General features: G+C 62.4%; 3 protein-coding genes across 3 annotated transcripts in view; 1 reads left to right on the forward strand and 2 right to left on the reverse strand.

The window, feature by feature from the left end:
• The window catches only part of RFXANK (regulatory factor X associated ankyrin containing protein), a 5,385-nt gene extending 2,194 nt beyond the window's left edge, over nt 1-3,191 (reverse strand). Inside the window, exons 1-7 of the mRNA XM_017838164.1 lie at nt 2,971-3,191; nt 2,558-2,745; nt 1,917-1,985; nt 995-1,075; nt 735-800; nt 413-513; nt 52-83 (exon numbers count right to left, since the gene is read on the reverse strand). Coding sequence (XP_017693653.1) covers nt 52-83; nt 413-513; nt 735-800; nt 995-1,075; nt 1,917-1,985; nt 2,558-2,745; nt 2,971-3,176 — 743 coding nt within the window. The 5' untranslated portion in view covers nt 3,177-3,191. The remainder of the gene's footprint in view (nt 1-51; nt 84-412; nt 514-734; nt 801-994; nt 1,076-1,916; nt 1,986-2,557; nt 2,746-2,970) is intronic.
• A 453-nt stretch (nt 3,192-3,644) lies between these two features.
• On the forward strand, nt 3,645-8,093 carry BORCS8 (BLOC-1 related complex subunit 8). Its single transcript, XM_017838201.1, has 5 exons — nt 3,645-3,708; nt 3,979-4,091; nt 6,220-6,284; nt 6,593-6,700; nt 7,516-8,093. Exons 1-5 carry the CDS (start codon nt 3,672-3,674, stop codon nt 7,556-7,558), a joined length of 366 nt encoding a protein of 121 aa, XP_017693690.1. The 5' UTR covers nt 3,645-3,671; the 3' UTR covers nt 7,559-8,093.
• Nucleotides 8,094-8,733: 640 nt separating this feature from the next.
• Nucleotides 8,734-13,446, reverse strand: TMEM221 (transmembrane protein 221). The gene is made up of 3 exons (XM_017838171.1): nt 12,950-13,446; nt 10,095-10,180; nt 8,734-9,466 (listed from the first exon to the last, which is right to left on the reverse strand). The coding sequence occupies exons 1-3, from the start codon at nt 13,234-13,236 to the stop codon at nt 9,015-9,017; spliced, it is 825 nt and encodes a 274-aa protein (XP_017693660.1). The 5' UTR covers nt 13,237-13,446; the 3' UTR covers nt 8,734-9,014.
• Between the last annotated feature and the right edge of the window lie 7,411 nt (nt 13,447-20,857).

The following is a 20,857-nucleotide window of genomic DNA, read 5'->3' on the forward strand; positions in this document are numbered from 1 at the left end:
CAGGAGCAGAGCTTGGTCGGTTGCTTCCCAGAGCTGTGGGTGCTTCCCAGCCCTTGGATCCACAGGGATGTGGGAGCAGCCCCCTCCAGAGGGCGGGATGTGATCCCTGCTCCTTCCACCACACCTCACCGAGCACATTTGCCAGCAGATTGGAGGGCCCCGGTGATAAACCCGATCCCAAATGAGCAGTGAGCAGAGATTTCATTACAAACAGCCCCTCCTGGCTGGGGAATGAGGCTCTGAGTGCTCCTGGCCGAGCTCACGGCCCAAAGGGCACCCGGCAGCTCCTGCTGGATGCCAAGGGAAAGCCTGGCTGAGGAGGCACCAGGACGGTGCTGGACAGTTTGGGAGCCACTGGGATTGGGGGTGGGAAGCTCCCTGTTATCCAGGGGCTGCCTGGATAAGGCCTTACCCACTCCAGCAGGTGCCGGACCGTCTCGATCTCCCCGAAGGCGGCGGCCCAGATGAGGGGGGTGAAGCCTCTCTCGTCGGGTTTGTTCACCAGGTTCTCACCTGCACAGACACGGGGGGACACTGGTGGGAAGGGCAAAGCTCCCTCTGCTCCCTGTCCTCCCGGCAAACCCAGCAGAACCTCCTCAGCTGGCTGGAGTCGAGGATCCTCGAGGTGTTTTCCCACCTTAAGGATCCTGTGGCTGGATGAAAACCGAGCTGGGGGTTTGGGAGTCACCAGCCAGGACCCGGCAGGACCTGGGCTGAGAGAGGGAGCCACGTACCTTTCCGAAGGTGCTCCTTCAGCTGGATGAGCTCCCCTTGGGCAGCAAGTTGGTGGATGGACAGTGCTGGGGGAGAGAGGAAGGATTCACCCACCGGGACAAAACCCTTCCCCAGCTGCAGGTGGGTCCCTGGCCCCAAAAATCCCTCCCTCCTGCCACTCAGTGGTGTGAAGAGCAGGACACAGAGGGTCCCCCCCGTGTCCTGCTGTCCCTCTGTCCCCTCCACACCCCTCTGTGACCCTCTGCCTGGTGGCACTCACTGTCCAGTGTGGCTGGCAGGGCTGAGACCTCGTTGCCTCGTTGCCTGTTGGTCAGAGTGTTCGAGTGTTTCAGGGGGAAACCTGGTCCAGGGAGAGGAGAGAGGGTTCATTCTCTATTTATTTATTCTCTACTCATTTCAGTTTTATTCTCTATTTTTTATTCTCTATTCATTTTGGTTTTATTCTCTATTTTTTTGTTTTCTACTCATTTAGGTCTTATTCTCTATTAATTTAGGGTTCATTCTCTATTTATTTATTCTCTACTCATTCAGGTTTCATTCTCTGCATTTATTCCCTGTGCACAGGGAGGAGCTGCTTCCTGAGAGCTCAGGCCTCATCCGAAGCTGTTCCCTGGCAAAAACCGAGTCCTGCAAAACCAGGGATCAACCCCTTGCAAGTAAAAACTCTGGAGAATGAGGTTTGACCAGTGCACAGAGACCAAGAGCTGAGCAGGGAGATAAACCAGCTCCAAGAGCTGCCTGAGGAGGGACAGGATCCATCCAGGGGGGAAGCAGGGACCTGGAATTGAGGGCATAAATGCAGATGTGCACTCAGGTCCATCCTCCTATTTCCTGCCCTTGGGAGGCTCCACTCGGAAATCCCAGCGTGTCTTCAAGCAGTTTTTAATCAGGGGAGCCCGTGGAAGGGCTTTCCCAGCTCCAGTTCCACTGCGTGGAGCTGCAGCGACCTCTCACTGCTGGCACGAGGCAGCGCCAAGGGCTGGGGCTGGGAATGGCTTTGGGAGGGCCTGGAGCTGGGAATGGCTTTGGGAGGGCCTGGAGCTGGGAATGGCTTTGGGAGGGCCTGGAGCTGGGAATGGTTTTGGGAGGGCCTGGCAGCAGTCAGGGATTGTTCTCCAGCAGATCTGCCGGGCTGGGAGGACCCGGGGAGCTCCTTCTCCCTCTGGCTCTGCAACACTCACCATCCAGGGCGGGCAGGTCGGCACTGCTCTGGGCGTCCAGCGAGGGGTTCCTGGGGGTCTCAGCTCCACCTGCAAACCAGGGCAGCTTTCAGGGACCCTGGGAGACCCCACACCCCATGTGTCTGAGCCAAGGGGGGGCTCCAGGACAGCTGGGAGTGGGACAGGATTGTTGGGGTGCCCTGTGCAGGGCCAGGGGTTGTTGGGGTGTCTGTGTAGGGCCAGGGTACTCTGGGGTGCCCTGTGCAGGCACAGGGAATTGTTGGGGTGCCCTGTGCAGAGCCTGGATTTTTGGGGTGCCCTGCGCAGGGTCAGGATTGTTGGGGTGCCCTGTGCAGAGCCTGGATTTTTGGGGTGCCCTGTGCAGGGTCAGGATTGTTGGGGTGCCCTGTGCAGAACCTGGATTTTTGGGGTGCCCTGTGCAGGGCTAGGATTGTTGGGGTGCCCTGTTCCCGTGCAGGGGTTGGACTCATGATCCTGATGCATCCCTTCCCACTCAGGATACTCCACAATTGCCAGCCCGGTAGGGAACCCACTGTGCCCACCCCAGGGCAGAGGGCACTTTGATCCCCTGAATCCCGATTTACAGTGGGGGGCAGGATCCCGGATCCACGCATCCCCCACCCTGTCGCCCCCAGACTCACCATCCCCTCCGTCCCCCGCATCCCTGCTCTCCTCCAGCTCCTCCTCCTCCTCCTCCTCCTCGTTTTCATCCCGTTCCCCCCCAATTCTCGCCCTTTTCCTTGGCGTCCCCGTGGCTCGGGGTGGGGGGTCTCGGGGGGGGGCTCCGCGACCCCCACCAGCTGCTCCTGCACCTTCGGGAGGGGGACACCTGCAAGAAAGTGTTGGGAAGAGGGGGAAAAGCTGGGGAAAAGCGGGAGAAAAGCGGGGAAATGTGGGACACCCCACCCCAGCACCAAGTCCTTGCGACCCCCAACCCGCGGCACAATTTGGGGGTCCCCCCCATTGCCCCGCCCCCCAAATCCCAGCGCCCACCGGAGCTCAGGGAAGGGGGACCCCCACTCCCCCTCCCCAATATTCCTCCCCAGCCCCTCACCGCGGTCTCCGCTCCCTGTTCCCCGTTCCCGGGAAGGCTCCAGAGGGGTGGATTTTGGGGGGTTTCGGGGGGGTCCCGTCCCGGCTCCACCCGCCCGCTGACGATGGGGGAGGGAACGCGGCCTTAAAGCGACAGGGATGGCGGGGACAGGGTGGCGGAGGGGCGGCGGGACAACCCCCCCGGCCTTGGGGACACGTGGGGGACATGTTGGGGACACTCGCCCCCCTTTATCCCCTTATCCCTTATCCCGCCCCGGACAGCGGATTCAGCCCCCAGCCCACGGGAATGGGAGTATCCAAACACCCACAGCGCCACGGGGGGCTGTGGGGGGACACGGGGGGAGTCCAGGGGGGTCCCCAGGGTGTCGCAGCCCCGGGAAGGAGGGGGGTGGCGGCGGGGGGTGACCCCCCACACCCCCCGGACCCCCATCTCCCCACCGCGCTGGCTCGGGGCAGCGGGGGCGGCCAAACCGGGCAACTCCGAGGCCGCCTCGCGATGTGACCCTGGAGGGGCTGGTTTGGGGACACTCATTCCGGGGGTCGCCCGGTTTTGGGGAAGGGGGGACCCCCCCACACCTCAAGGGCTCAACGGAACTGTGTCTCCGCGGCCGTGTTTCCACCCGGCGCTGTTTTCGCCGCCGGGGCGCGGCCGGGGCGGTTTCGGGGGCGCGCCGGCGGAAGCGGAAGTGGCGGCGGGCGGCGATGGAGGAGCCGGAGATGCAGCTGAAGGTGAAGAAAGGTGGGAACGGGTTTGGATGTCTCCGGGAGGGGCTGGGATATCTCCAGGAGGGGTTGGGATGTGTCCAGGAGGGGTTGGGATATCTCCAGGAGGGGTTGGGATGTCTCCAGGAGGGGTTGGGATATCTCCAGGAGGGGCTGGAATGTCTCCAGGAGGGGTTGAGTGGGGCTTTGCTCTGATCTCTCACTTGCTGTGTCAGGACCAAGGCCAGGGCACCCTTCCCAAGGCCCCGGAGCTCCTGATTTTCCCTAATCCCACGTTTCCCTGCAGTCACAGACAAGTTCACGGAGAGCCTGTACGTGCTGGCCAACGAGCCCTCGGTGGCCCTGTTCCGGCTGCAGGAGCACGTCCGCAGGTCCCTCCCGGAGCTCGCCCAGCACAAGGTCGGTTCCTTCCCAAAATCCCACCCAACCCTGCCCTCTGTCCTTGGGAAACCATTCCCCCTTTCCTGGCACTCCAGGCCTTTGTCCAGAGTTCTCCTGGAGCCCCTCTAGGCCCTGGAAGGGGCTCTGAGGTTTCCCTGGAGCTTCTCTGCTCCAACCTGGCCTTGGGCACTTCCAAGGCTGGGGCAGCCACAGCTTCTCTGGGAATTCCATCCCAGCCCCTCCCCACCCTGCCAGGGAGGAATTCCTTCCCAATATCCCATCCAACCCTCCCTCTGGCAGTGGGAAGCCATTCCCCATTATCCTGTCATTCCATCCCTTTTCCAAAGTCCCTCTCCATCTTTCCTCTCAGCTCCTCCAGGTCCTGGAAGGCCACAATCAGGTCACCCCAAAGCTTCGTTTCTCCAGGCTGGACAGTCCCAGCTCTCCCAGCTTTTCCTCGCAGCAGAGCTGCTCCATCCCTGAATCATCTAAATCCCTCCCTATTTTGATGGGAGAACAGGAAGGAGGGAATCCCCCTGGAACAGGAAAAGGGAACGTTGCCGACTTATCCACGCACCTGAGGCCAAAAACTCGGGATTCCCAACCACGATCCTGCAGCTGGAGGGGAAGCAAAACAACCCCTGCAGGGAGAGGTTTTTCCTTCCCACATAAATTGAGGAGCAGGGGGAGAGGAGGGGAGGGAGAACCACGGGATAATGACCTGCCCATCCCAGCTTTCCTCCGGAGCACTTCAGTGCCAGCCCTGCTCTGCCAGCCAGGATTCATTAGGAATGATGCCTCTGGAATGGCTCCCTGCCTCCTGTCCGTGCTAATGCACTGTCAGGGACCCTTCTTCACCTTGGCTTTAAACGCCCTGCTTCCCAAATTTCCCCGGATTGGGACACTGGAGTATCCAATGATTCATTAAGTGCCGCTGTGGGAGGGCTCTGGAGGTGGGGGTGAGGCACATTCCAAGGGGATTGCCTTGGGATCTCATCCCTCAGCTGTCACTTGCTTCCTTTCCGTGAGAGTGGTCCCAGTTTTCAGGGAATGTGCCCCAGGCAGAGGGAAGTTGAGGGAATTGTTTCCATCCCTGCCCAGGAGCAGGGGGAGGAGCTGCAGGACAATCCCTGGCTCTGGAGCAGCTCCCAGGCCTGTTCCCAGTGGCACAGGGACTCTGGGGTTGGCACAGAAGGACCCCCTCCTGCAGAGAGCCCCTGGCATGCAGGGGCTTGTTCCTTTTGTATCCCGGGCTCTGGGCTCCACATTCCAGGCTTTGAGCAGCAGGAAGGGGTTTGGATGAAGTCCAAGCTCCTTCCCGACCTCCTGCACTCAGGAGAGGCCTCTGGATTCCCTCTGGTGCGTGTCAGCTATTCCAGCAGGGTGGCCTGGGGAAGGAGCTCCCGTGAGAGCACCCTTTGGAGCGCCCAGAAACTCCTCCAGGACTTTGGGAATCGTTATCCGTGGAGCTGCACCCCCCAGTTCAGCCGTCATTCCCGGATTTGTTGGGTTTTCCCTTTGTTTGGGAGCTGTGGGGGTGCAATTCCATCCCGGGCCAGGCCTGGCTGGGCACAGAGCTGAGTTTGTGGGAGGTTTACAGGGCTCATTCCAGTTGGGAAAGGAAGGAGATGGTGCAGATTCCTGCTTGGGATCAGCCTCTGGAGTTTGGGAGCATTCACGGGACATTCATGGCTGGGAAAAACATTGGAGTGGCAAATCTAAAGAAACCTGATGAAACCTGAACTTGGAGCACTGGGAAAGCTTTTCCCTCTTTATTTTTGTTTTTAGGAAGGACTAAGGGCTGAACTCCACAGGAGTTGGGATCCCAGCTGGGCCAAACACCCTGTGGGTGGGTGCTGCTCCAAACACTGGGAATTGGGCTCAGTGCTCAGCTCACACCCTGCCCGAGGGTGACTCCCAGCTGGCCCAAACACCTACAAACACAGGGAATTTCGGCCGGAGTATCCGAATTCCTGCAGCAGCCCTTCCAGAAACACACTCCACAAACCCTGATTTCAGAAACAGAACCCAGAGCCCCATTCCTAGTGGGAAGCAGCCCCTTTTTGGGAGGGGCTGGCAGGGCTGTGGGCAGTGCCTTCCTGACCCTGGGCAGTGCCTTCCTGACCCTGCCATTCCCCTTTTCCAGTCGGACATGCAGAGCTGGGAGGAGCAGAGCCAGGGAGCCATTTACACCGTGGAATACGCCTGCAGGTACCTGTGCTCGCCCCTGCAGCCCTGGGAGGGGGGAAACCAAAAGCAGGAGCCACACCCAGGGAGCCAGGATGAGCAGGAGGGGGGGTGTGGGCTGGGAAATGTCGGGAATTGTCAGGAATTCCGGGGCTCTGAGCTCTTCCCGCCCCCACCTCTCCGCGAATCCGCCCGCCGGGTGCGAAGTTAAAACTGAGGTTCCCCCTCAGCAATCCTCTCCCTCGGGGAGGAGGGGGGACTGTGGGACTTGAAACCCTCGGGAATGCCAGTTCCCTGTGCCTCCATCCCCCTTTTTTCCCCCCCTCTCCCAGCGCCATCAAGAACATGACTGACAGCACCGTGTACTTCAAGAGCATCGACAGCCTCCTCAGGCACGCCATCGCCACCAAGGAGCAGCTCCACGCCGCCCAGGGCAAGAGGTATCCATGGAAAAGGGCACTCCAGGGCCTGCAGCAGCCCTTGGGGACCTGAAGATTTTGGGGAGGACGCTCCCCAGCAGTCACCTCGGTGGTGGGATTGCAAAATGACCCTGGGAGAGAGTTGATCTCCCCCCTCGGGAAAGGGGGGTTTGGGTGTGGAATGTGGGAAGTCTTTTGCTGCCCCGAGGGTGTTTGGAGGGAGGTGGTGCTGCAGGGGTGGGGAGAGGCTGGTTTGGGGCGGTTTTCTGTCTTTTTGGGGGCAGAATCCCTCAGAAATAAGTGGCAGCAGGAGGATGATGCATTTCTGTGTTTGCAGAAATATCCTGTGACAGATTGTCTGACTCTGGCGTGTTTGTCTCTCCTGAGAACGGGGTTGGCACTGCAGTAGGAGGGAGAAAATTCCCAAATCCCTGACAAACCACCCCAGCAAACAGAGCCCCCTCTGCCCCTGCAGAGAGGCCACGAGACTCCTGGTTCAGGATCCACCTTCTCCCAGCTCCTGCCCGGCAGGGTCGCACTCTGGGCCTCCCAGAGCATCTTTATTTGGTTTTTGGGGGGCTGTGGGTGCAGAGGTGGCTCTGACACCCCCAGGGGCTGGTGTGGCAAAGGTGTCCTTGTCCCAGCTGCTCCCCTGCAAACACCAGGAGGGTTTTACTGGAGAGGAGCCCTGATTTCTCACATTTCATGGCAGCTGGTGGCCTTCCTGCCTGCTGGACACGACCCTCTCAGGCAGCAGGAGAGTTTTATTGGAGAGAAGCCCTGATTTTTCACATTTCAGGGCAGCTGGACGTGACTCTCCCTCCTTCTTTTTGCAGCACTGTTGCCCCCCAAGCCAAGAATCCTCCAGCCAGCTCCTGATTTCCTCCAGACCATCCTGTGCTGCCTTTCCCAGCCCAGCTCTGCTCTCCAGCCTCGGGAGGGAGCGAGGAACAACCTGCCCAACCTGTGGGGCTGCACAGGTAGAGAGTCCAGAAGGTTCTGGGCCTTCCCTGAGTGGGAAAATCCTGCCTTTGGGAGGTGCTCTCGTGTCCCTTTCCACAGCACCTGCCCAAGGGAGAGGGGCTGGTTGGGTTTGTCCTTTCCAGTTCCTCCTCTGCCTCTTGGTCACAGAAATGTCTCAGAAAAAAAAAAAGCCAAAAAAAACCCCCAACAAACAAACAAACAACAAAAGAAAACCCCAAACTAGGCCTTGCTTTCAGTGTTTCGGAGGTGGTTGTGGAAGGGACGGAATGTGGGCACGCTCCAGCTCTGTTCAGCAGGAATTCTGCAAGGAGAGCTTTTCCTGTCTGTGTGCCAGGGGGTTGCTGGGTTCGGTTTTAACGAGAACAATAATAAAAAGAAGAGGAAAAGCAAAACAAACCACCAAAAAAACCCCCAAAAAACCAAAAAAACCCAAGAAGAAAGTTCTGTTCCAAACCTTCCCCCCTCGGGCTGGGGGGTCCTGGCTCCACGTGTTCCAAAGGGCACAGAGCAGAACAGTGCAGAGCTGGAGGCTCTCAAGTGGGGAAAGGGACTGTCCTGTTCTTTAAAAACCAACAAAACAAAAAAAAAAGGGGGGGATTTCTTCATCCCCTGTCGAGCAGTGGGAAGCAGAGCTGTGCTCACAGCTCTGGGGGCCACTGGAAAGAGGATCTTTGGAGTTCATCTCTCCTGGATCCAGCAGGATTCTCCTGCTGAGGAGTCTGCCAAGGATACAGGGAACAGAGCAGTGTCACCCCAGACCCCCTCTGTGCCAGCCAAGCCCACCCTGTGCAGGCTGAGTGATGCCTAAAATCCACATAAACACATATTTAAGGCATCTTGGGGACTCCTCTGGTTCCTTCTCACTCGCTCCCCCATCACCTCCCTCGGATTCCAACAGCAGGGTAGGGGTTCCTCAGCTGGTGTAGGGGTGAGGGTGAGGATGGAGGAGGGAGGGCAGGAGGCAGGGGAAGGGCAGGGAGGTACAACCAGCCAGACAAACCGCCTGGGATGTGCTGGAGGAGGAGGGAGGGTCGGTCTCCTGGTGGACCAGCTCCACTTGCTGCTTCTCCCCCACAGGTTCCACGTCCTTTCCCGCAGCTGGAAAACCAGGGGGAGGGTCCTGGCTGGGGGGGGCTCCAGGCAGGCGATCAGAGGCTTTTGGCTTCGAGCAGAAGTGGTGATTTATTCAGCAAAAGCAGCAAAAAGGCACAAGGCAGGAGGTTGGGGGGGGAGGGAGGAGCAGCTTCTCGAGCCCCGACCCCGTGTGGGCTCCGAACTGGGGGTGCAAAATCCCAGCCCTGGCGCCTTCAGCTGCCCCGGGACGAGGCCTGGAGAGGGTCCCCCCTTGCCCTCACACCAGCGTGAGGTCCTTGCCCGGGGTTTTTCTCGCCATGGCGTCCCCCATCTCCGGCGGGATGACGTTCCAGGCTTTCCCCTGCGCCTGCAGCATCCCGGACTCCGCCGACAGCGTCCTGTGCCCGCGGGGCTGCTCCGAGCCCTCCCTGCCCGGGGAGCTGCCGGCGGCGAAACCCGGCCGGGATTTGCTCTCCAGGAAAACCGGGAAGGAAAATTTCCGGTGGGTGTCGGGGCGGGGCCGCGGCTCGGCCCCCCCGTCGGAGGAGTCGCCGCCGTTCTCGGAGGGGCTGGGGGAGGCTCCGGGGAGGCGGTGCCGGGACACGCGGAGCGCCCGGAGCAGGGTGTGGGTCACCGTGATGAGCAGCGCGATGATCCCGGAGAACAGGGCGCAGGCGGTGGGAATCCCGACCCTCAGCGCCGACACCCTCAGCATGTGGAGGGCGAGAGCTGGGAAGGAAAGGAGGGCACGGAGCCCCGTGAGGAGCCGGGGGGGAAGGAAGGGATGCTTTTGCAGAATCACTGAGGTTGGAAAAGGGTTCGTGGATCCACCCTGTGCCCCATCCCCTCCTTGTCCCCCAGCCCGGAGCACTGAGGGCCACCTCCAGTCCTTCCTTGGACACCTCCAGGGCTGGGGACTCCAAACCTCCCTTCCAATGCCTGAGCAGCCTTTCCATGGAGAAATTCCTCCTGGTGTCCAGCCTGACCCTCCCCTGGCACAGCTTGGGGCTCTTTCCTCTCATCCTGTCCCTTGTTCCCTGGGAGCAGAGCCTGACACCCCCTCCCAGCACCCCCCTCCTGTCAGGGAGTTGGAGAAAGTGAGAAGGTCCCCCCAATCCTCCTTTTCTCCAGGCTGAGCCCCCCCAGCTCCCTCAGCTCCTCCTCATCCCACTGACTCTCCAGCCCCCTCCCCTTCTCCATTCCCTTCTCCAGACACGCTCCAGCCCCTGCAAAGCTCAGGCCTGTGGTGAGCTCTGGGCACCCGGGGAAGTTCCCACTCCAGGAATGAGCTGGCAAAGCCCTCTGCAAACCCAAGCAGAGCCCAGCCCGGGGTGCAGGGGCTGGGAGGGGCCCTTGCCTGTGAGGTAACAGCAGATCCCGCAGCAGAAGAGGCCGACGGCGGCGTGACGGACCTTCCTGGTGTCCTGGAGGAACCTGTCAGCCCTGCAAAACAGGCCACAGGGACACTGAAACACCAGAGAAGCACCAGAGAAGCACCAGGGCTCCTGGCACAGGAGAAATGCTGGTGCTCAACCCCTGCTGAGCAAAGGGAACCCTGGCTTTGGGTAGAGAAAGAGGTTCAGGGCCGGGTCGCAGCCCCGGGATGTGCTGAGCTTGTGCAGCTCTCAGGGCTCGTGTTCTTCCTCTTCCTGTTGCCCTGGAATAGGAGGTTTGGAGATCACTTGGAATTTTAAACTTTTCCTGCCTGGCTCCTCCTGGGCTTCCAAGGCCCGATGGGGATGAGTTCAGGGGAGACAAATGCTTGGGGGAGGCTTTTTGTAGGTGATTTGCCCCTTTTCAGCAAACCCTGGAGAACAAACAAGGGTGGGTCCAGCCCATCTCCCCCTCCAAGTGCTGGCACAGGCCGGGTTGTCTCCTCACCCTTGGGCGAATTCAGAATCCAAGGGGGAATTCAGAATCCAAGGGGGATTTAAGACTTCAAGGGGTGAATTCAGAAGCCAAGGGGTGAACTCAGCAGCCAAGGAATTAATTCAGAAGCCAAGGGGTGAACTCAGAAGCCAAGGGGTGAATTCAGAACCAAGGAATTAATTCAGCAGCCAAGGGGGGAATTCAGCAAGCAAGGAATGAATTCAGAATCCAAGGGGTGGATTCAGCAGCCAAAGGGGGGGAATTCAGCAACCAGGGAATGAATTCAGAAGCCAAGGGGTGGGTTCAGCAGCCAGGGAATGAATTCAGAAGCCACGGGGGGAATTCAGCAGCCCAGGATGCTCCGCCCCGACCCTCTCCCCCCAGCGTGGCCCCCTCCCCTCCTCGCTGGAGCCCCTGGGCCGTGTCCTGCAGCCCGGGGCCGATTCCAGCCCCTGGAGCCGCTCCCGGGGCCGGTGGGGAAGAGCGGCCGCTTTGTTTTATTAATTAATTAATTACCTGCGGCGGGAGGGATTAGCGGGGAGGGGAAGGACTTTGTTTGGAGCTGGCCCGGAGCAAGGGAGCGCTGAGTAATTCAGTGTGACAGCCCCAACGTGGGAAAGGGCCCCGGGACCTGAGCGGGTCCCCTAATGACCCCCGAGGGGATGGGGACCCTGCCGGCACCTCCCGCCCCTGGGCAGCCCCGTGTCCCAAAAACCTGCCCTTTTCATCCCAAACACGAGGGGAGCCCTCGGGCTGCACAGGGGGAAACTGAGGCCCGGCCGGGCTGAGGGATGTCCTTGAGATCCCGGGAAAAGGGGCTCCCAAAGCCTCGTGTCACCTCAGCAGAGCCAAAAGGGGGGCTCAGAGCACAGAAATAACTCCCTGAAGTCGAATTGTTTGGGGAGAGCTTTCCTGCTTTGCTCTGTGAGTCCTTGTTCTGGGAATTGTTGTGTTTTGGAGGAATCTTTTGCTCTCCTTCGTTAATGAAGCGTCGGCTCCGCTCGGGAGATGCTGAGGAGCCGCTGCTGGAGTTCCTCCAGCCCGGTGCTCCGTGCAGAGCTGGAGGCATTGATGGCATTCTCTAATTAGGGACAAAAGTAGCTGTTGAAACATCGTAATTTCTTTTAAATGAGTATGGACTTTGAGTCAGAGTGGTCCCAAAACTGCCCCGTGGGCACGAGCCACGCCGAGGGACCTCCACCAAGTCCAATTTCCACCAAGATGCTTTTAAATCTGATTATTCACGAGTTGTATATTGATTTTAACCCGGGAGTGGGGCTGGGCCCAGTCCAGGTCAAAGGCAGGAGAGAGGAATCGATTTGGAAACATCTCTGCAAGTGTAAATGTGCTGGGAATTGTTAAGGCAAAACCTGTCTGTGGTTAATGATCCCGGGCCTGGGCTCATTTTGGTGCTGTGCTGTCACCCCAGCCGTGACCCAGAGAGCCCAGGGGCAAATTTTGGGTGCTCCCGGGCAACCTGGCACGGGATGTGTGACCCCACGTGCTCCTGCAAAGCCCGGCCCTGGGTTTGCAGGGGGTGTTACCAGGGGAGTCACATCACCCGGGCAGTCCAGAAAAAAACCTGCTCCAGGGCCAGGCAGATGCCACACCCCAGATTAAAGGGCACATTTGCAGCCCTGGCATTCCTGGCCGGAAATAAGACCCCAACACAGGCCCTGGGCTTGCACAGGAGCGTTGCCAGGAGATTAAACCACCTGTATCGCTGCAGTCAGGAGTGAATCTGCTCCCAGGCCACACAATTGCTCAGCACAGCTACACCCCAAATTAAAGGACAATTAAAGGGCTCATGCCCCCTGAACCCTCCCATCCCCTCAACCCCCAGTGCCCCCCAAACCCTCCCATCCTTCCAACACTTGATGCCCCCAGACCCTCCCATTTCTTCCATCCCCCAGTGCCCACAACCCCACCCATCTTTCCATCCCCTGGTGCCTCCTGAAACCTCNTTCCATCCCCTGGTGCCTCCTGAAACCTCCCATCCCCTCAACCCCTTATGCCCCCAAACCCTCCCATCCTCTCAACTCCCAGTGCCCCTCAAACCCTCCCATCCTTTCAATACTTGATGCCCCCAAACCCTCCCATTTCTTCCATCCCCCAGTGCCCCCAACCCCACCCATCCTTCCATCCCCTGGTGCTCCCAAACCCTCCCATCCCTTCAACCCCCTCTGCCCCCAAATCCTCCCATCCCCTCAACCCCCTGTGCCCCCAAACCCTCCTGTGCCCCCAAACCCTCCCGCTCCCCAAACCCTCCCATCCTTCCAACCCTCGGTGCACCTCGACCCCCCCCGTCCCCCCACCCCCCGCGGGTGCCCCCGCGGCCCTCACCGGTCGTGCCCGGGCTGCCCCCGGCCCAGCTCGGTGCCGAGGTGGCCGTGCAGGAGGCAGAGCAGGAGGCAGCTCAGGTTGAGCATCAGGCAGAGCGCGGCCAGCGTGGCCTCCGCCACCTCCATCGAGCGCTTCGCCCACCCCGGCAGTTCCCAGTGCTCTTCCTGCGAGAGCTGCAGCAGGAGGTTGGAGGAGAGCAGGGCCATGACGGCGGACAGGGCACCGAAGAGCAGCAGCACCGTCAGGGCCCGCTCCCGGTAAGCGCCGGCCATGGCGGGGCCGGGCATCGGGGGGGCTCCGGGGGGGTCGCACCCGACGGTGCGTGCGCTCCCCAACTCCTCGGGGCTCCCGCCGCCCGATCCCGGGCACCGGGAAAGGGAACTGATAACTGGCACCGGGAGCAGGAAAGGGAACTGATAACGGGCACCGGGAGCAGGAAAGGGAACTGATAACGGGCACCGGGAAGCGGCACCGAGCCGGGAGCGCCCCCGGCCGCCTTCCTGCCCCGCCCGTGGCCGCCGGGGCGGGTCGGTCCTGCCCCCGGGCCGGTCCTGCCCCCGGGCCCTCCCCTCGCAGACCGACCCCCCCCTCCCCCCCCCCTCCGCCCCCCGGGCCGGCTCCGCCCGCCGCCCGCCCCCGGCCGGGCCCCCGGAGCCTCCTCGGGGTGGGGGGAACTCGGGAGGGCGATGGAGGGGGGTCCGAGGAGCCCCTTTGGGCTCGGCGGGAGGGACAGACGGACACCGAGCAGAGCATCCTGCCGCTCCCCCTCGCTCTCCACATTCCCAGCCCCGACCGTCCCGCTCCTGGGAAAACCCCGGGGTTGACCCCCGGCGACACAACCCCGGCCCCAGAGAGGAGAGGACAAGGGGGAGGGTGGTGGGAAGGGGCCACCGCGGTCCCCTCATCCCGCGTCCCCCCAGGAGAGGCACCTTTGGCCTCCACCTGCAGGGGGAGAATCGTCTCCAGGTCCGGGGGGAGCACCCAAAACGTTCTCAGTCCCGGAAGGCTGGGAAAGGACCCCCAGGGCTCTGCGCTGCCGTCAGCCCCCGGCCCTTGGGGCCCCCACGAGTTTCCCATGTCTTATAAATATCCTGGGAAGCAGAATCGCCTTCCCCTCTGGGATCTGCCCTGCCAGCGGGGCCCCCTGGGAATCGGGGAGCGTTAAAGCAGGATTAATTCAGGGAAAATTCACTCCACAGGTCACCTGTTACCTCGGGAAAGACCCCGAGCCTCGGGAGCGGTGGAGAAGCCGAGGCAGAGTTTCCCCCCTCAAACCCACCCCCCCTGGCACGGGAATTCCCCCCGTGTGGGGGACAAGGGGACACCGGGGGACATCGGGCACAGGCCTTCCCGGGCACATCCCGGGCACCCTGCCAGGGCCAGGCCAGGGGACCGGGTGTGACACAGACCCCTCCATCCCGGTGGCAGCAGTGCCTGGGCCCGTGCCCGGGCCTGGCTGTGGGATCTGGAAGGGGTGACCTTTCCGTCTGGTGCAGGGGCAGCGCCAGCCCGGCCTTCCCGTCCCGCGTGGGTGGTTCCCCTGGCACCCCCCTCTCCCGGAGCCGACAGGGGCTATTTTGAAAGCTGCTGTGTTGCCCTTGGCAGTAGCTCGGGTTTGGCTCCCGGCTCCTTTCCAGCCCCGCTCGTATTTTTGCCTGGAGGGGGATGCCAGTCCCTGGGATTGTGTCCCCAAAGTCCCCAAACCATTGGCAGCATCCCTGTCCCTTCCCCCTGGCCAGGAGAGGGACAGGGCTCAGCCGTGTCCTGCACTGGGGTGCAGAGCACTGCAGGTCTCATCCCAGGGCATCCAGCAGCTCGGGCTCCCCGAAACCCCAGGATTTTGGGGCAGGAAGAGCCTCAAGAGGGAGCTCAAAGCTTTCAAGTCTTTCAAGGGGGGTTCCGGGCAGCCCCTTCGCCCAAAGAGGGGCTCAGTTGCCATGGCTGGAAGTGGCTCTTGCCTTGCCCAAACCCCTGGAAGCCCGAGATGAAGGGAGAAGGACGGGGCAGGGATGTCCTGGGGCAGGATGGGCAGCTGGATGTGTCACCTCGGACCCCGCAGCTGCCAGGACGTGGCTTTGCCAGTGCTCTGGCACTTCTGCTCTCCCCCTCTTCAGGATCAATTAAGACTGGGCTAATTACCAGCCTGCTAATTGCGCTCTGTAAATCACGAGCTTTAAAAGCAGCTCTGAGAAAGATGCCACGTCCTGTTCCCCAGCGCATCCCGAGAGCCCCCATCCCTCCAGCCTCCCTTCCCAACCCCCCCCGGGGCTGGGGGCTGGCACTGGGTCCCCAGTATGGCCAGGGTGGAAGGGCATGTCCCTGATATCAGGGATTCCCTGATAACCCCCTTCCCACCTGCTGCCCGGGCGCTCCGCTCCCGCAGCGGGAGCTCGGGAATTGCATCAGTTCCCCCTGGCTGCTGTAAACACGGGTGTTCCCGGCGGGAATCCTGTGCCAAGCGGCTCCTGGGACGGCTCTTCACCTCCCCAGGGGGGGCTGGAGGTAGCAGGACCCCCAGCACAGCACCCACCCCGTGGCTCTCAGCACCCACCCAGCAGATCCCGGGCTCGGGGAGGGGGCAGAGCAGAGGGGGGTGGTCCCGGTCACCCCTGTGGCTGCACCGTGGCTTTGTCCCCGCCAAGGCAGAGGTCACGCAAGGACAGGACACGAGTGGGGGCGTGGATTGGGCGGTGCCTTCTCCGGGGCTGATTTTGAGGCCGGGTTTGGGCCCAGACTCGGAGCCAGGGCACGGCAGCGTCCCCTGAGCTCAGGTTCTGCTCCGTCCAGGGGAAAGACTCCCAGACTCCACTTGTCTCCTTCCATCAGCCCCAGGCTGTCCGTGTGTCTGTCCAACGGGGCTGTCCGTGTGTCTGTCCCCGCGTGACGCAGCAGCACCTCCCTCCCCTGGCTCTGCAGAGTCACCTCAGGGCGTCCTCGCGGGCTCCGAGCCACGGGATCCACAACCACCCACATCCTCTGGAGCTCAGCGAGCTCCGGTGCCTGCCCAGCGGCTTCCTGCCGCCTTCCCCGGGCTGGGCTTGGGGCCGGAGCCGCGAAATGCCGGTGCTGGATGTCCCGCGTGCCGGGAGGGGGCACACGAGGTGTCGGGGTCCGCAGGGAGCGGGTTTTGGTGTGGTCGGTGTCGCTCGGTGTCCCCAGCGCTTCCTCGCGGCCTCCCCCGGGTCGCGTCGCTGCGGTTCAGCTGCGGGGTGGCCTCGCTCGTGGCTGGGGGCAGGAGGAGGGGGCAGCCCCCCCCCTCCCTCCCCAGGGCAGTCACGGCGTTGGTATCATTAATAAATAAAATAAGGGGGTGCGTTGGGCGTGTCCTTTCGGAGCTGCAAACCCCTCAATCCCTGCCCGAGCCTGGACCCCTCTTCGAGGGCGCAGCATCCCCTGGGACCCCCCAAACCACTCCATCCCGGCCCCTACATTCCTACAAACTCACCCCCACCTTCTTCCCTGCAAACCCCCCCATCCCAGACCCCAAATCCCCCCCAGTGTCACCCCAACCGCAGACCCCAAATCCCCCCCAATGTCACCCCAACCCCAGACCCCCCAAACCCCACCGCCCTCACTGGCCCCGCCCCTTCCCCACCGCCCCGCCCCTTTTCCCATCGGGGGCGTGGTTATGCAAACCAACCCCCGGGCTTCAGCCAATGGCGAGCGGGCCCGGCGCCGCTATGCAAATGATCCGGCGGGGGTGGGCGGGGTTATGCAAATATCGCCGGCGCGGCTCGGGCGGGCAGCGCGCGCTGCGGGGACACGGGACCGGGACCGGGACCGGGATCGGGATCGGGATCGGGATCGGGACCGGGATCGGGATCGGCACTGGAGGGGCCGCCCCGGCTCCGCCGCAGCGCCGGGAACGCGCGTCCGGAGCTGCCGAGGAGGACGAGCCGCTGTCCCGGTGCGTGGTGGGTGTCCCCGGGCGGGGTCCGGGAGGAGGGTCCCGCACGCCCCGGGGGGGGGTCCCGCACGCCCCAGGGCTCCGGTGTGGCCGGTCCCGAGGAGTCGGGGGGCAGAACGGCAGCCGCGTCCCCCCCGTTCCCGGCTCCGTCCCGCTGTTCCTGCGGGGCGCTGCACCGCATCCCCCCGGCCGCGCCGTCGGGGCGCACGGGCAGGGGGAGCGGGGCCGGCCCGAGGAGGGGCCGGTGCGGCCGGACCGGCGCCCGGCGGGCTGGTCTGGGCACGGCGGAGCCCCGGCCCCCGCCCCGCCGTCTAGGGATGGCGGGCTATAAAAAGCCTGTGGTTTGCGCCGCGCTCGGGGCGGTTATTTTTACTCGTGTCTGTGCAGGGAGGAACGCCCGGGTTTAACCCAAAAGTGCAGCCTGGATGGCAGCCGCCCTGCCCCGGCCCCGCCGCCGCCTCCCCGGGCCCACCGGGCCCTTCGGGCGCTGGGGCTGAGCCCGCCGTGGAGAGGGGAAACTGAGGCACGGCCCAACGGGGATGGTGGCTCGACGTGCAGGGAGTGTGACAGTGCCAGCGGTGACACCCCGGTGCGGCGCCAGGGCCTGGTGACAACCGGGCTGTCACTGCTCTGGCTGTTCCCAGCACTCGCTGGCTCCTTCCCGCTCCCAGGTGGGGATGGGACACGGCTCCTGCCAGCACGTGGCATCTCCAGAGTGTCCCGGTCTCCCTCCATCACCCGGAAAGGGCGAGGTGGATCCTCTGCTGGATCCTCTGCTGGATCCTCCTGCCCGGCACAGCCAATTGCCAGCACATCCCCGGCCCCATCCCTGGGGCTTTGCTCCTTTAATGAGAGAAAGTTTCCCAGAGCTGCTGGCTCTGGGGTTTCACAGGGAAGGAATTAACGTGGATGAGCAGGAAGGCAGGGCCAGGACCACGGGCTGTGCCCCCACGGTGCCCCCACGTCCCTCGGGGCATCGGGTGCCGGTTGGGAAGGGAGCGTGGGCGGACTGGTGAGCCGGATCCTGGCCCTTTTCCATGTCCCTGGCTGCCAGCTGGACATGGCACGTGTGGGGAGACCTGTGGATCTCAGGAAGGAAGGGAGATCCGGGAGGGACACGCAGGCCTAGGTTTGGTTTAGGATGTCAAACGTTCCCGCTCGTCGCCAAGCCTGGAGCACTGATGAAAAGGAAAGTAGTTTTGGGAAACTTTGGAAAACTGAGTGTTGCAAGGGGACAGGGATCCTGCTGACTCCCAGGAGAAGCATCCCGGCAGTGAGGGAGCTGGAAGGCTTGGCATGCCACACTGCAGTGGGAATGCCTGGAAGGATTTGGGGGGAGGGAATTTTAACACCCTCTGAATTTCCCTCCTCTTCACCAGAATTGCAGTAGGATTGTGAGGAGCAAACCAGGTTTGGGAACCATGCAGCCCTGACGCCACAGGGGTGGGCTCAGGCCAGCCAGGAGAGACTTTGCTGCACCCAGCAGAGCCTCCAGCAGCAAATATTTCCCATATGAATTCCCTCCATCATTCCCCAGCTGCAGCGTGGGGCGGCCCAATCCTGTGGGAACCACGTGTTCCTTCCCTTGGTGAACACGGAGCAGAAAAGGTGGTGCAGGCCCAGAGGGGGGGTCTGTGCGTCCGTCTCTCTCCCCAAGGGGAAGAGCTGCCTCGTTTTTGGTGGTGGGGGGGTGTTTCGATCCTTCCTGCTTCCACACAGTCATTTTGGAACCGAAAAGCCTCCGCCCATCGCGCCCCGCCGGCGGCACCGGCCCGTGGCAGCGCCGGGCACTGGTGGCACTTTCGCTCTGTGTCACCCCCCGGCAGGACGGAGCTGAGGCTGGAGGGTCCCTCCAAGCCCAGCCAACACCTGGATTTGGCTCCGGAGGGTCACCCGGCCCTGACTGCGTGCTGGGACAGGGGTGGGTAAATCAATTCTAATCAATTAATTAGAACTTCCCCCCCCCCGGGGGGTTTTGTGGGCCCTGGGGAAGGGGGTCGGTGGAGGTGCTGGTGGTCCCTGAGCCCCCGCAGGACCCCTTTCCCACCAGCCTCTCCTTTCCCCTACTTCCCAGCCTTCCTCCTGCCTTCCCACCCCCCCTCCCAGCGCTGCCAGCCCCGCTCTGGTTTGTACTGGTCGCTTGTCTAAACAACCTATAAAAAGCAGAAGGGCCTGACAGCCCCGGCACAAACCCTGCTCTGCTCGGGCCGTTCCCTGCTCCGGGGCCGGGATGCTGCTCACACCGGCTCTGCCGTTCCCTGGGGATCTGTGGGATCCAGGGCTGGGAGCAGGGCAGCACCAGCCAGGGGTGGATGTGCCCCCCTGGTCCCAGCACTGCGTGTCCATCCGTGTCCTGTGCTCCTCCGACCCCGCTGCCCTCCCGGTCCCAGCGAGGCAGCATCAGCCCTGCCCTCCTCTGGGATTTCGCCGCTCAGATTTTCCCCTCCCTGCCAAACCCAGCTGCTTCTCCCTGTGAAGGATGGGATGGAAACTCTCTCTTCCCGTTTTAATCTTCATTTTTCTCCAAGAAGACGCTTTTTGGGAGCTGCCAAATGCCGACAGCAATTGATAACCGCCCCATCTCTCCCCCCTTCCTGTTCCTGCCCAGTCACCCCCAGCTTTCAGGTTTGCAACTAGATCCCCATAATTTGGTGAAAACAACATTTTCCCCCAATTTCTGTGTCCCATGGGAGGAGGAATCACCAGAGAGCTCAGAGATCCTGGCCTGGGGTTATTAGGGGAGTGCTCAGGTCCTGGAGAGGCTTTGCCCCCAAGCGCTCCCCTAATAACCCACCTGCTTTGATTTTAGGATAAATCTGGTGGATTTAACACTTCTGGGATCGCTCAGGGACGCAAAGGTGCCAAAGGCAGTGCTGGGAACTCCCGTTATCGTGCCGAGCATCCCACACCGCACACGGAAAACCACTCCGCTCTCCAGGGGTTCGCTCGGTCTCAGAGCACTAATTAGGGGCTGGGATGGGGAGTTTACACACTCAGGCGTGATGCAAACGACCCCAAAAGGTGTGGAGGACCCGGGGTGTTAATTATAAAGGCGGTGGCAGCGCAGGGGTCAGGGTGACACCCCGCTGTGGGTGCTGGCACGGGCAGGGTGGGCTGAGGGGCTGTGGGACCGCGCCCGGTGCGTGCGAGCGAGCAGAGCCCGGGCTAAAGATAAGCTGGCGTGGGAGGGAGCGGAGCCTGACGGGATGCCAGGCAGCACCAGGGCCTCTGCCTGGCACAGGGAGCGCAGAGTGACTCCTGTCTGGAAGGTTTCGAGGGCTCCAGAGCTGTGGGTTCTGTCGGGATGACGGTGCTGGAGGGTGGTTCACTCATCACAGCGACGTCAGGAGGAGCCTCCGCGGGACGTGGGGCCTGGTGGGGACACCCTGATGGGGAGCTGAGGGGTCTCTCCAGGGCTGGCTCCCCTCTCCCTCCTGCTCGAGGCCACGAGCCTGCCCTGGATGTCACCCCCTGCCCGGAGCTGCTCCCCCGGGGCTGTCCCTGTCCCACGGACGGGCTTCTCAGTTCCACAATGACTGTGTGGAAGGAGGAAGGACGGAAACACCCCCCAAACACGAGGCAGCTCTTGCCCTGGGGGACACAGACGGACACACAGAGCCCCTCCAGGCCCAGGGGTGCCACCTCTCTGTACCGGGGGCTGGAGGTGGCGATGCCAGGCAGAGCCTGTGCCCGTCAGGAATTGCTGCCCATCCCTTTATCACCCTTAAAACTCAGCGTCAAAGCCACCTCTCCCCTTCCAGCCCTCAGTACCTGTTGGGGGGGACACGGTGACATGCTGGGGTGGCTGTGGTGACACTCTGAGGGGGCCATGGTGGCACTCTGGGGTGGCCGTGGTGACACTCTGGGGGGGACATGGTGACACTCTGGGGGGGAGTGGTGACTCTGGGGTGGCCATGGTGGCACGCTGGGGGGCCATGGTGGCACTCTGGGGTGGCCGTGGCTCCACGTGTCCCTTCCACCCTGCGGGACCCCTGCCCATG

This window comes from Lepidothrix coronata, unplaced genomic scaffold (assembly GCF_001604755.1).
Source record: "Lepidothrix coronata isolate B3197 unplaced genomic scaffold, Lepidothrix_coronata-1.0 Scaffold327, whole genome shotgun sequence".
NCBI classification, from domain to species: domain Eukaryota; kingdom Metazoa; phylum Chordata; class Aves; order Passeriformes; family Pipridae; genus Lepidothrix; species Lepidothrix coronata.

Excerpts from the sequence above, each read along its gene's own strand:
- BORCS8 (XM_017838201.1), top strand. The coding sequence starts at position 3,672 with ATGGAGGAGCCGGAGATGCAGCTGAAGGTGAAGAAAG. Across the intron at positions 3,709-3,978 it reads GCAGCTGAAGGTGAAGAAAG|TCACAGACAAGTTCACGGAG; the intron begins GTGGGAACGGGT and ends GTTTCCCTGCAG. Across the intron at positions 4,092-6,219 it reads CGGAGCTCGCCCAGCACAAG|TCGGACATGCAGAGCTGGGA; the intron begins GTCGGTTCCTTC and ends CCCCTTTTCCAG.
- TMEM221 (XM_017838171.1), bottom strand. The coding sequence starts at position 13,236 with ATGCCCGGCCCCGCCATGGCCGGCGCTTACCGGGAGCGGGCCCTGACG. Across the intron at positions 10,181-12,949 it reads GGGCAGCCCGGGCACGACCG|GGCTGACAGGTTCCTCCAGG; the intron begins GTGAGGGCCGCG and ends CCTGTTTTGCAG. Across the intron at positions 9,467-10,094 it reads GATCTGCTGTTACCTCACAG|CTCTCGCCCTCCACATGCTG; the intron begins GCAAGGGCCCCT and ends TTTCCTTCCCAG.